Below are 15,217 nucleotides of genomic sequence, written 5' to 3' on the forward strand. Positions count from 1 at the left end.
AAAAAATTTAAACAACAATCAGGGTAAATGAATCGTTAATGCATTATGTCCAACTGCATGATAATAAATCAATAATTTGGAAGCTTTATGCAACAGACCTTTTAAAAATATTTTTTAATTGTTGTTAGGTATATGATTATGAAACTTTTATGGGACGGCAAAAAAGAAACGTCATTATCAAATGCATTTTCATATAATACACAATATTATTGTGCAACTTAATTGGTAAGCAATAAATCTAGCTTAGTTCGGTTGTATTTTATTATTGACACCGTTTGATTTGTCACTGTCATCAGCGTTCCTAAAATGATTGAAAAAATATTTATAAAAGAAAGATTGTTTTTTTTTTAAAGCTGCATAATCAGTTCTTTGAATTATTGAAACTAGAAAATAAAAAAAATCGAATATACAGGTAGAAATATCACATTAACTACAAGATTTTTATGTGTTTAGGCCTTAATATGTAGAGATATAAATTAAAATGGAGGCATTGAAATATTTGTATAATATTCTGTACGCTTAGCTTAAGGCCAAAATGTTTTAGAACTTTTATCTCAAAAACTAAAATAAATCAATTATTTAGTTTTGATTTTTATGACATAAGGTCGTTTTCGATCAATTTTTTCTTGTTAATGCAAAAATAATGTAGGTATTGTTTAATTATAATTAGAAGATCAGACAAGAGTGACCCAGTTGTGCATTTTATTTTGTTCAACTTAATTATAGCGGCTTGTAAAAAACACGTCTCAGATTACACCATAAACCATGAGGAACAAATATGGTACGACACCCTCATAATAATTTTGGTAGGTAATGTTGTATTTTGTATCATGTCACTGCTGTTAGATTATGTAAAACACCTATATTTTATTATGAAAAATAAAACAATTAAATTTAAATATAGTATATTTTTAACATGTTCAATTATATGTTAATCTTGTGCTTAATTATTCAAAAGTTGTAGGAGCGTTAACATAAGCACGTAATAAAATATTGTCATTAATTTTGTTTTTACTTGTGATATAAGAAGGTAGGTACTAGAGGATTCGATTAGACATTGTTTGTCTCGAGCTAAACTCATATAACCATTTTCTTGTTTTCTCATAGTTTTTGGTAAACGACTCAACCGATTTCAAACAAATTTTCTTTATTTACAGAAGCATTTTAGTAGTTATTGTGTAATTTTTTTTTGAACGCCATACAAATTATTCGAGATTTGGAAATACCCCCTCCAATTATGAAATACAAAATTTGACTGCAAATTATGTAATACCTATTGAAAGTTATTCGACAGTCCCATCAAAATATGATCACACGCATTTGCATTTACACCTGCATATTTATAATTGGCAAATGACTTTTAAAAACAAGCGAATATTAAATTCAATAATATAATGATTCATATACAACAATCTAGACCCCAAACAATTACGACTTTTCCTTGCCAATTTACTATTGAGTGTTTAACTCTGCATATTAATATTAATGGATCCTCATTGGTACCTCGAAGATTAACCTCTCTTCATCTGCACAACTTCAACTTGTCTTAAACTAATGATTGTTTGTTACTATTATCATAAGTGCACCACCATTCAGTCTGTGGTAATAAAAATTTTCAATTACAGCTCCACAAGACTTTTTATATTCACTTCGCATGGTCATGGTTATACAGAGTGGCAGTGGCAGGCAACAAACCAAACTCCACTCATGTGCCTTTTTTCGATGTCACGATCAATTTTCTTTATATCATTTATACCACCATCAGATATTACGACGAACTACAAAGCAAACGTGCCCAGATTACGCCGACACGCGGCAAATGCTGAATGAACAATGAGGTATGTATTCATTGTAATGTCTTTGGCATGAGATATCATACTGCATCAGTATCATAGTATATTCATAGTTAGTTAGCAATGAAACATCAGTTTAAGCCAGCCGCAAGCGTCCAGGTGAAAAGTGAAATTTTTGCCAGGAAAATTTACCAAAAGAAAACTCTTGTGCTGTGCTCACTGTCGCTTTTTTAATGGTGAAAAGTGAGACTGAATTAGCTTCAACCTTGGAGGCGATTGGAATCTTATAGTTGATGGATCTGATATACTTAAGTTGAGATGATGATGACGATAAGGAACTTGTTAGTTGCGTGATCTTTGATGATCTTGCAATTATGCATTTGTTTGCGTGGGACATTTTAAATAAGAAATCAATTTAAAGATCTCTTCTTTGTTTAATTCATTCTGAAAGTAAAAATAAATTTATTAAAGGTGTTAAAATGTATCGAAGGAAATTATTTGTTTGTTTACACTTTCGCTCTCAAATTAAAAGTTCATTTACAAAAAAAAAAGAGCAATAAACTTAATTCTGAGAAAATTATTTCCGTCTTGGTTGATTGCTGTTTTTTTTTTTTGCTAAGTAACAACCGCAGAACGGATGTAGTGATGTTGAAATTAAAAAGAAAGAATTCCAAAAAAATAGAAACATTATCTTTACAGTCAAATTACGTAACAAAAATTATTTATCAATTTAAATCGATTTATTTCAATTCCTTTGAATAAAGGAGAAAAACTAGAGAGCATAATAATATAATACAGTCAAATAAGGAGAAAAAAGGTCTAAATCTCGGAATGAATGTTAATAGAAATTTTTTTTTGCTCAATATCTTCCTTTTGCCATTCTATAACATATCTCAAAAGTCTAGAAAAATCTCATGTCCGCTTGTCGCGATTTCAAGGTCAAATCGCGAAATGGAGATTTTCAAAATTAGCAAAAATAGGCTATGGTATTATATACACATATGATACATGATTTCTAGGTATTTTTTAATGCTGATTCCAAAAAATCTTAAATTAAGACGTCTCTGAAAAAAGTTATACCAGTTTTTCATCTGTCAACCCATATTATTATAACAGTTGCAAACTTACTACCGAAAAACCCTTAAAAGTTATGGTAGAGAGGTTAAAGGAACCAAATTTTTTATGAAGGTTTTTATATCCATTATTATTAGGAATCAAAAAAATGCAAAGAAAAAAACATTCATATCTATTTTGATATTCATATCTATGAAAAATTGGTATTTAAAAAAAAAAAAGGAAAATTTTGGGATATGCACTAAAAAACATCCTAGTACAATCTTGGAATTAGTGCTAATAGGCTAATTTTTTGGTAACGAAGAAAAAAATAACAAAAATAATACAAAATTATTAAAATTATTTTTATTTTAAGTGGAGTGATTGAATATAATTCAATATAAGTTCAAGTGACCTCAACTCCAAAAATTTATAAACCGTTTCACCCAGGTACGACAGTGGGCTCATCAGTTAGTTAGTAAGGGTACGAAATATCTAACTGATGAGCCCACTGTCGTACCTGGGCCAAACGCTTTATAAATTTTTGGAGTTGAGGTCACTTGAACTTATATTGAATTATATTCAATCACTCTACTTAAAATAAAAATAATTTTAATAATTTTGTATTATTTTTTTCTTTGTTATTATATAAGCCTAACCACGGGCATACATTTTCTAAGTGTCTGAATTTAAACAAATTCCCTTAGAATATTATAATTCACAGTATATTAATGCTGTGAGTTTTATATAGTGTCGGTAAACATCGTCCAAAATAAGGCGTCTTAGTACGAAAGATCTAACTGATGAGGTCACTTGAACTTATATTGAGCTAATTTTTTGGTTTCTATCTTTGTTTGGATATTCTATATCTTATGTCAAAAATCTAAAAAAATCTCATGTGAATGCAAATTTTTTGCAGGTGGCCATGGTGCAGAGGAATAGGTAGATGGCTGCAGAGCCAGACATCGTGAACCCAGCGGTCGGTTCAGAAGTTTTTTCTAAATCGCCAGCTTAACTGAAGCCACCTGTGCGATAACATGAGACAATTGTCAACGATGTCTCGCCCTCTGTGCCACGTAGTTATGTGTTATACAGGGTGTCCGGTAGAAAATGGCTGATAGGTGCACTTTTTACTGTTCTGAAACCGAATAGAAAAAGTTTCTATCGCAACCAGTTTAGAAAATACTAGCTTTTTTTCGTTCAGTGTACTTTAAATTTCATCATCTTACGTTTTCTTTAACCACAACCACGAATGAATGAATTTTATAAATTTCTTATTTTTATCATTTTCTACAATAATTGGCTCACTACATAAGAAGTTAAAAGTTTTATATCTATATTTGTATGCATCTTTTCTTTAAAAAAATTTGAAATTTGTTTTTCGATGCAAAATGTGAAAAAAAAATTTATGAAAATTTTCAAACGCCTGTGGTATAAAAAAATCCATAGGAACGTAGGTGGCCAACTTTTTTAAAAATATGCGCGTCCAAAGGGGATTGCAGAATGGTAAAAGTTTTTATCAAATCCAGAGTTACTAGTAAGTTATTGGTACCAAAGTGCAAAAAAAGCCTATTAATTTAATAAATTTTTTTAACTGTAAAATCTTAAGTTTTTCACATTGCTGCCACAAATGGATTTATTCCATCAGTTTTTTTAATCAGTCATATTTTACAATAATTCTTCTTACACATAACTATTAAAAAAGTGTTATAACCGTTAAATAATGGCTATAAAAAAATAATTTAACTTTTTTTAATGCAAAGTAGAAAAAAAAATATTTGTTTGCTCGGTTTAAGCATGGGCATACAATTGTGCATCGGGACAGCTTGTTTTGAGTTTTGACTTCTTAATGATCTCGTTTTTAAGAAAAATTGAGATTTTCGGTCCCGTTGGCCCAATGCAACCTCATCAAAAATGTTGCAATGTTTTCGAATTTGTGTTCAATTCCCAATCTTATTGGGCTACGAAAAACATCCGAAAAACATCCGAAAAAACGAACAAAAAAAAGGTAATATTTTCTAAACTGGTTGCCATAGAAACTTTTTCTATTCGGTTTCAGAACAGTCAAAAGTGCACCTATCAGCCATTTCCGGCTTATCCATTTTCTACCGGACACCCTGTATGTGTTTCTGGTCCTTGTGTTCTTTGTCTCTCTCTGTTGTATAAATGTCTTGTGCTGTATTAGCCAAATGGACTTAGTTTCCGAAGCTGTAGTGCGTGTCTAGTCCGTAGATTTATCTTCGGATTAGATTAATATTTAATGTAATGTAATGTAATGATATTTATGTCGTTTTCGATTGGTTTCACTCAAGGATTCACTCTTTCTAAAATCGAATGGAACAGGTCAAATCGCTTCCACTCAATTCTGTTTTTTTTGTGTTTGTGTGTTTTTCTTTTAAATTTCAAATGTCAAATGTTTAAATTTATTTATTTTTCTTTCAAATGAAATGTTTTAATTTTTTTTAAAATTAATAATGTTCAAGAAATTAATTTATTTAAAAAAAATAAAAAAAAATATTGATTGAGTGAGTAATTTGACTTTTAAAGGTTCGTGTATTAGAGCTTCTCGAGTGAATTCCGATTTTAAATCGAGAAGAGAATTTCTCTTCTGAGAAGCGTTCTGCCTGTCATATTCGTGCGAATAAAACGCTTTCAGAAGGCTTCTGAATGATTCCGGACGATTCCGGAGAGCCAATCGATAACGACATTATTAAATAATTTACTCCCTCGTCCCTCCTACAACCTGTCACTCATAAGGATCTAATGAAATTTCTTAATACTTGGTTCCTATCCCAACACTAATGTTACTTAAAAATTATGGTTCCCGGATCTAATATTTTTCAATCAAAAACACACTTTCATCCATTATATTTCACATTCCTATTGGATTCTTGGATTCTTGGTTCCATTTTCTAATGTATCATTATTATTAGATTTCAAAATGGTATAATTTTTTTACTTATTAAATTCTTTTTTCTCGCATGACAAAGGATATTTTTATCAATAAATTCCGTAAGGGCACAATTTATACTAATGATTTTCTGGAAATAGTTGCAGATTTTCCGTATTTCAAAAAAAAAAAAATAACACCCTTTTACCTAATATATTTGAATAGACTGCTTCAATTCTTGGTTTCATCAAACATTTTTAACAATAATTTTCATTTGGGAAACAGCATAATCATATTTTCTTTTGTTGATATTATTTCTGGATTTCATATATTCATAAAAAAAAACACCCTTTCAATATGACAGAGTCTTTAGATTCTTAGTTCTTATAATAAAAATATTAAATAATTCTAAAAAATAAACAAAATGTATGTCAGTTGTTATACTTTTCTCACTCAATCTTTCAAAAAAATACCCCGCAATCAAATACCCTTTGTATTTCGCTGTTTTTGAAAGTCTTTAAGACAAATCATCCCTGTTAAAGTTTCCAACTTTCATTCATGAAAAAAAACCTGAAATTGACTTGCAATTGTAAACGCAGATAACTATAAAATATTTATAGCATAAACATAACTGTTCTAGAAAGCTCTAAGAAACATTTTTAACATAATCTTAGACACAACTATAAAAAGCTATCAAGCTTTTGTAAAGCTTTTTTTTACCTTTAATATCTTCCACCTTAAGCAAAATAAATATTCATACCATTTCAAAATCCATATTCACTTTAAAGCCGATTTTTGCAAGCCACAATAAATAATTTATTGTGGTGGTTGAAAAAAAAAATGTTTACTTCATGACATAAATTTAAAATTCAAAAATCAATCAGATATAGCAATTTTGGTTGATTGGTTCACTTTCATTTCACTTATATCGAACAATTTCAATAACAAATAAATCATGTACATATGCAATAATTTACTGTATATAAATAAAAAAAACCAAACACACATAACAACAACAGTAAGGAAACCCATTTAACCACCAAAACGTGACTTCCAATTTAAATAACAAATCATCGAAATAACATTGAATCTTGATTACAATAATGTGTATATACATTTATTTTCGTTAATTATTTTTTAACAAATCACCACCCCAACCAACGGCAAAAAAAAATTAGAATACCTCAGTTGGGTTAGGATAGGACCAACAAAAAGAAAAAAGAACATACAACCAGGAGATGAATCCATTATAGAACACCCCCAACCCGCACCTTTTGCACAACAAGCAATCAAAAAATTCTAATAAACCAACCAACGAACGACCAGAAAAAAATCGACTTAAATTCTACAAAAATGCAAAAGGAGAAAATAAAAATCCTTCATTAAGGACATTGTTATTCCCATGTTGATACAAGCTGGCAAAAGCGACACACAGTCCATACCCCGAGTATCAACAATTAAGGAGGTATGCTAGCTATGGTGATGTGGATAGGAATCGGCATCGACATCGACAACGGAATTAGTGGAAAATGTTACGAAGAGTTGGCTGCAGATAAAAGGAAAATTGAGAGCCACTACAAAAACCATCAGGTCGCATATTTCCTCTGACCGATGTCATTCAGCGAAGATATTTCTGCCACCATTTAAATGCGAATTCCCAATTGCCATTTAAAATATACAACAACCCCAACCCTCCAACAACAACAAACCCAACAAACAGACCCAAGTCCAAACGATTTAATAAATTTATACTTTGTATTCGAATTCATAATAGCTATTCAAAGCAGCCAGGAACTATACCAACCAACGACAACGACGACGATTCACGAATACGGCGACGATGATGACGACCTCTAGGAGCAACACCAATACAATATTGTCCTACTTGTCTACCATCCACATCTAAATAAGGGATGATTCTCTTGTCATTCCAAACAAAAATAAAACAAAAACAAACAATAGCAGTAGCGGTAGTAGTATAGGACTGCCGGCATACACGGTGTATACGTAACAAAAAAAATGAAAAAAACAACCTGATTTAGGTTATAAGTCAGGTGTTGTCCTCGGGTTCTCTGATGGTGTCCTGTGCCATGTTCATACGTTGCGACAATTGTCAATGAACGAACGTTCAATTGACGACAATCTCTCTCTCTAAAAATAAAAACTAACTAACACAATAACTTGAAGGCGAACTAACAAAATATAAAAAAAAGAAATAAAAAACAAATAACAAAAATGGGTAAATAAATAATAATCGTACTGTGTGAAAAAGAAGGATCCCCCGTGGAAAGGATGCCAATGCTCTTTGGGAAAGCCGAACAGTAACGTGTTCAATCATGATGGCATGCAAGAGTGCACGAGGAGAGCATGCCGAAGATTCGAGAGAGACTCACATGAAAGTTGGAAGAGGACAACGTGCAGCAGGGTTGCTAAATATCTCTTATGTTGTGTATGACAATTTTTTTTTTGTAAATATTAGGAAATATCTATGTAGTTATTACTGAGTAATTTATTTTTGTTATTTTTTAAATAAACTCAACAATTATTTCAATTTATTTCACTAAAATAGAATTTAAAAAATGTTTCAATAATAAGTTGGATTAAATTAAGATATACACATTTGGTTCAAAATATAAGAATAACAAATAATATGTCGGTGTAAAATTGTAAACATTGAAGAAGTTGTACAAAAAAGTATTAAGTGAATGGTACAAAATAGTATAAGAAAGCAAAAAATTTTTTTTTGTTGATTTTTAGCACTTCACTCAAAACATTAGTCAAATGGATCTCGGATTGAGATTCAATGCATTTAAACTCATATATCTAGGTGAGTCTGGTTAAATGTACACACAATAAATGTAGCACTTTACTCAAAACCGGGGCCTGATGGTATTAGTTGGATATCTCACTTTTTTCTGTGTCCCACTATAATTAAATCTTAAAAGCTGCAAACAAAAACGAAATAATGTGTCAAAAACACCAAATACAATCCACAACTGGGTCTCACGCAATTGCTTTCGTGTTGCACCATTCAAAATGTAGGACTTTAATTTAGTTATTTATTAATTAGAAATAAAAAATAAATTGAAATTTCCAAAATTTTTCCAAAATATTTAAAAAAGAAAACCAAATTTTAAAAATTAAAAGCAATTCTTCCAACACCATGCTGTAGCTTTCTTCAAGTCTGAAATGTAGGTAGTAAGTTGTTTTGATGAATAGTTAAGTAGAATAATTTTCAAACTGAATGTTTTTTTTTTCAACATTTTTTTTTTAATCGTTAAGAGTCAGATAAACAAACGTCTTTAGATTTTTGAGGTATTGGGAACTACCAAAACTTCTTCTTTTATATCAGCGGTTAAGACCATAAAATAAAATAAAAAGAGGTGTTGAATTAAATATTTTCTGCTCTAGTTTTTCATTGAATTGCGTGTATTGAGTTTAAAAGGACAATTCAATTTTTCCCCAAACTGACTGGTCGTACCTTCTGAAATACTGTTTCTCAAAAAGGAACTTTAATCGGATAAAATCTGAACAAAATTTTTGACCTCATGAACTAAGGCTCTAGGGGGAAAGGGGCCAATAAACTACTCTCCCAATTTTTTTTTTCAAAATTCTGATTTTGTTCTATTTTATATTTCAAAAATTGAATAATCATATGTATTTAAAAAATTAATAAATTTTTAATTATTTTTTGAAAATATTTAACAATAAAGCGTTTTTAGTATTTTTTTTATTTATTAATTTATCAAATAAAATTGAATATTAAAAAACTGAATCAGCAAAAACAAAGATACTAAATAATATTTAGTAATTATATAAGATTCTGCATAAAAAACGCAAAAAAATTAAAAAAAAAATTTAATTATTTGCAGATTTCCTAAAACAGAATTATGAAAAGCAGTCAGAATAGAATTTTAAAGACTTGGAAAACATTTTTTTCAGTTTATTTTCATTATGTACATTCAATTTATTATACATATTAGGAGTGTAATCAATCTAAGCACTATAATCATGTTTTCTGCTCAGCTCTTTTGTTTTTCAATTGTGCATTTTTCGCTTCTTTCGTTTCTTAATTACTTTTTTCTTTGATATTTAAAATATGTACATTATAATGTTATTTCGATTAATATATTAACAAAAAGTCATGCATTGCAATTCAAGCGAGAATACGGAAATAAAACTATATATTTTAATTATGGAACTTATTTCGATTTTCAATTAATTTAATTTGTTTTTTACTTGTCATATAAATATTTTCGCATCATCACACTCGTACTGTATACGGAAACATAAATTGAAACTTAATGTATTTAATTTGAATTTTAATTCAATTAAACTTATTTTGGTATTTATTTTGAACAACTTGTGTGGTAAATATGCACAAAACTGGATGTGGTGAAACACTGAGTTGGTTTTAATTATATTTTCACGATTTCATAATTGCTTTTCATTACATTTTTTGGGTACCGTTTTGATTATTTAAAAGTAAATAAGAATTTATTAAGAAAACGCAAACGAAAAGAACATTGTACCTGAAAAATAAAATTACATAAAGACATAAAGATTATCGTTGTTCTTTTCTAATATGATAGCTGCTTTTTGTAAGCTTTTTTTATCCTCCTGTTTTAAAAATCATTAATCATACCTACCTGATGCACATCCAAAAATACTGTATATTTATTTTACAATTATCTCCCATTATTTATAATTTTCATGAATGAACATAACTCTCAATATTTATGTAACAAATCAGGATTAAAGATATAATTTAATAGATTCAACATACGGCAACCCTATAAAAAAAGATTTAAAAAAATCATCCCCAATTGGCAAACAGCAGTGCACAAAAAAAAAAACCAAACCCCAAACAAAAACAACAAAAAACAACAAGAAGCAAATACAAAAACAAAACACCAACAAAAAAAAAAAAACGTAAACAACAGCAGCCAGGAAAACAGGAAGCGCACAACGGATGAAGATATAAATGGCAGTGAGCATTTTGAAATCATTCTTAATCGCACTCGAATAGCAAGCGTGCAAGGATAACGACAAGGACGACCGACGACGGCGCTCGCAACTCTATGTGTCTGTAGTACTGTTTTACTTGTCTGACTGAAGTACTCTAAACTGAATCAAAACCATCAGAGAAACCTCGCACAGCACACAAAACAGGACACAAAATTCGTTTGCGTTCACACCAGCCAAGCCAGACCATCCGTGTCGTTCTGGATGGAAGGATATCCTAATTTTATTCTACGACGAGCTTAGGTTCCGTTCAATTTTCTTCGTTCGTTCGTTAGTAAAGTACGTTCGTTTTGTATGTTGCGCGCTTGTTTCACATCCTTCGGGAGCAATTCATTATTATTAACTTGAGTATTATTTTGTGTTTGACTGTGTGTGGTGGTTTAATATTTTTTTTTTCATTTTTTGGTGTTTTTTTTCAAGTGAGATAGTCTCGTTTATGTTCTCGTCCTCGTTTTCGCGTGGTGTACGCTAGCGACAAATAAATCAAAATAAGAGTGTTTATCAAAATAAAAAAAACGTGTGTCGTTTTCAGACTTTTACTGATGATTCCTGTGGGATAAACGAGAAGATCAAACATAAAAAGATTGTCGATTTATCAAGTTCGTACGATTTGACGATTGTCGGTAATAAGTCGTTTATCGACTTGTTGTACATTTGAGTGGATAACAAATATAAATAAACAAGTGATTTACGTTAAGAGGTCCTTAATTTAATATAGAATCATTATGCTAACATCGCCTGGTTCCATTATGCCGCGTCAGGTGCTTTGGATTGGATTTCTTCTAGTCATTTTGCTTGGATGCATGCCATTAAAAAGCCATGCAAACAGTAAGTTTTATTTATTTATTTTTTTTTTAATTTGAAATTATAAGTGCTGAGAATATTAAATATTCTTTTTTTAAATTACTTTACTTTTAAAAACTTTAAATCATACTTTTTTACGACCAATTCAAAAATTCGTAAGGAAAAAAAAAAAAAGAATATAACTTTATTACCATATGATGGCACTTCTTTTGCATCAAATTTCTGGGAAATAGGAATATAGCTGCGGCTTTTGAGCTGCGGCACAGAGGACGTAAATTTAAGTGTCTCAACAAAGAATAATCCTGAGCAGCTTGAAATGTGAATTGTATCATCTTACTTTCTTATTATATTTTTTTTTTGTTGGTTGCTCCTCTTTGAGAGCCAAACTGAAATGACTCTATAACCGTGTAGTGAAAAATTAAATTTTTTTTCGTATTCCACCGGTAGACATAACTTTTGGGGGTAATTCTTTGATCCAAGTGGAAGAAACATCTTGCAGGAAGTTGGTGGTAGAGGTGTGTGCGCTTTTAGTGTTGTGTGGCAGAACCAGTTGCTTATTATGCCAAGAAATATTATTTAATGACATAAAAATATAAAAAGCACTCTTGAATGTGGGTGAGTTTGGTTTTTTTTTGGTGTAGGGTTTTGGTGTAGTGCTGTTGGGAAATGGCTTAAGCACAAATTACTTTAAGTGGCACGAGTTAAATTATACTTTTTTTCATTTCAAAATGAATAAAAGTTGGTATTGAAATGTCTTGAAGAAGGTTAGGTATATAATTTTATTACCTTAATTTTGGCGGTTTTGTGTACAAATAAATCAATGGATTTGAAGTTAAATGAGTTTTTGTTTTTTAATGTTGAAACGTGCGGGAATATAGAAATAAATTAATGAATTTTGTAAAAAAAAAGATTAGGTACGTGTTACGTTGGTAATTGGCCTGGTATGAAGTGTTTTGAAGAGTTTGTAGCAAGCAATTAAATATCGAAGAATTTGGCGAAAAAGTCTGAAGTCCTGAAAGACCACCTAGTCCCCTCTTTTTGTTATTGGGACTTTTTATCTAAAGTGTTTAAAAAAGTTAAAAATGAATAATGGTTGCAAGCACTTAAGCTGCACAAAATCTATTTAGTTGATTTATTGTTAGTTGAGAAATGTTTGGTTTCGGGGGATATGAGTTTTTTTTGTTGATAAAACAGCTTTGAATCATAATGAAATAGGTATGTGTAGAGTTTACATTCGAAAATAGAGCTCTAAATAAAATTTAATAATATTTTGATAATAAACCACAGACAGTGTACCAATGCTAAGTGACTTACAACTCTCAACCATTCCTGGGTCTGTGCATTTAGTGTGCAATTTCATAAAACAGCAGAAATTTTGAAATTCCGTTGTTTTCAAAATAAACACTGGTAAAATATTGATTTTGGTCACAATGGAATTTTTATGCTTTCGCAATATGAAAAGTCAAGAATGTTTTCAAAAAAGTCCTAGTCAGAAACTTTAAAAAAAATTAGCCGTTTTAAACCCAAAAATGTATTTTTTAACTAAACCGAGATTTTCAAATATTATTCATTCATTTATTCAAAAAAAAAAAAAAATCAATTATATCAAACTATTAACTTAAAAATGCAATGGCAATTCAAGAATTAATGTCTTATTCAAGAATAAAACAAAAGAAATACATATATTATTTTCATCACTATATTCGATATTTAATATTTTTTTTGGCATGACTCAAAATCTAATTTTTAAAATTAAAACCAAAATAAACATATTTCCTTAATATTTTGTTGTCTTGGATCTCAATCTGAAATCAAAAATTTCTATTTCCTTCTTTGCAGTTTTGCAAAGTGTTATTCGTTGTCTAAACTACCCAAAAACTGAGGTTTTGGCCTGTTTATATTGAAAAAGTTAAAAAAAAGTGAAGTGCCAAATAAAAGTGAAGTGCCATAAAAATTTTAGCTTTTTGATTCAGAATCAGCACACAAAAATCCTTTGGAAAAATACGGTTTGGTTCAAAAGCGTTTTGCTTTGAAAAACAATATTATTTTAGGCGTTTAGAATGTGTTGCACAGAGAAAAATATGACCCGTTAAAAACTAACAGATTGCCATATTGTTTTACCGTCCATACATTTCATAAGTAAATCTTATTAAAATCAACGATTAATAAGGTTTTTTTAAGGAGATTTCATATTATTTTTATAGAGAAAATCTTATTAAAATTTGACTGAAAAGTTGATTTTTTTTGCAACTTAGCACTAGAACAAAAATCGCGATCAATATTTTCATGGCAGGTTGGTTCAGGTGGTAAGGTGGGCGACTGATGATTTGAAGTCTCCAGTTCGATTCCCAGCCTGGTCATCGTTTTTTTTATTTTTTTGCAGATTTTAAAACAATAAGGAAAACCCGATTGTTTTAATAAGGTTTCCTTCTTGGATGAAAACCATAGAGAAATCTTATTGTTTTTGTTCTATTTTATGTGGTCTATTTTTCTCTGTGTGGTAAATGAAACAAAATTAATAAACTTTTAGGGTATTGAGCTCCTACAAACATCTTTAAAACTACCTGTTTAGAGAAAGCAAACATTTGTTTTCCTGTCTAAAAAATTTTCATTCAGTCATATTCACATACTATTCATTTTGTATATTTCTGACCTGATCGAAATTAAAGATTTAAAATTTGTCGGCTATCAGTTGCTTGCACTCAGAATTTTTAAAACAGCAACAACATCACGGAGGATATTTCTTTCCAAAGAAAAGTAACATCAACCTCATCGGTTCATACGTAAGTTGTTTTCAAAGTTTGAATTTAATTATACATACATATCTATACATATAATAAAAATATGCAAGAGATTTTTTTTTTCTAAAAACAACCAAAAATTAGAAGTTTTCATATAAAATAATTCATCGATACACCTAATAGCGAAGAACTCAAAAGAATAAAAATGGTTATGGATCTAAAAAGACGTTTTCTAAAGATTTGCTGTTATTTTTGGTCGTAAAATGTATTTGGCAGGAATTGAAAAAGCTGCTATTGAGACTATCAGCTTGTATGAGTATTAATAAAGCCAATGGTTTAATGGCAATTTTAATTGTCAAGCAATTTAACCGTTAAAAACTTTCTTGGATGTAAATGGGTTCATCTTTGAGTTGAAATATTTTTTTTAACGACACTGAATAAAATCATTCGTAAGTTTTATTAGCGATTGTTGGTGATAACTGATAGGATTTTTTTGATTTCTTGTTGCTTTCAAGTTTCAAATAAGAATCTTATAGTGTTCATTTTATATAGGTATATATCGTCGCCGTTCAATGAAAACTCCCTAAGTCCTTTTTTCACTTTTTGAGAAATCGCATTAGAAATTGGTTATCCAATATTAAAAATTAAAAAATAGTCTAATCTACGTGTTCGTTAACATTTCGGTAAAATAATTGCTTTGTTACAATTGAAAAATAAAGCTTTGGTTATTGGGTAACTTGGAAAATGTAACTGAAGTCGAAATGGACTTAGGGAGTTTTCATTGAACGGCGACGATATATATTTTTTTTTTTGTAAAATCAGAGTAACTTTGAAATTAATTGATAATAATTTATTAATTAGCGTTTTTTTTCCTGCGTTTTTTTACTTTCTTTTATATAATTATTTAATTT

General features: G+C 29.7%; 1 protein-coding gene across 1 annotated transcript in view; it reads left to right on the plus strand.

The window, feature by feature from the left end:
- The first annotated feature begins 10,761 nt into the window (after window positions 1-10,761).
- The window catches only part of LOC129911974 (tyramine beta-hydroxylase), an 88,236-nt gene continuing 83,780 nt past the window's right edge, over window positions 10,762-15,217 (plus strand). Inside the window, exon 1 of the mRNA XM_055990018.1 lies at window positions 10,762-11,589. Within this exon, the coding sequence (XP_055845993.1) occupies window positions 11,487-11,589 (103 nt within the window). The 5' untranslated portion in view covers window positions 10,762-11,486. The remainder of the gene's footprint in view (window positions 11,590-15,217) is intronic.

This window comes from Episyrphus balteatus, chromosome 2, assembly GCF_945859705.1.
Source record: "Episyrphus balteatus chromosome 2, idEpiBalt1.1, whole genome shotgun sequence".
In the NCBI taxonomy this organism is placed as follows: domain Eukaryota; kingdom Metazoa; phylum Arthropoda; class Insecta; order Diptera; family Syrphidae; genus Episyrphus; species Episyrphus balteatus.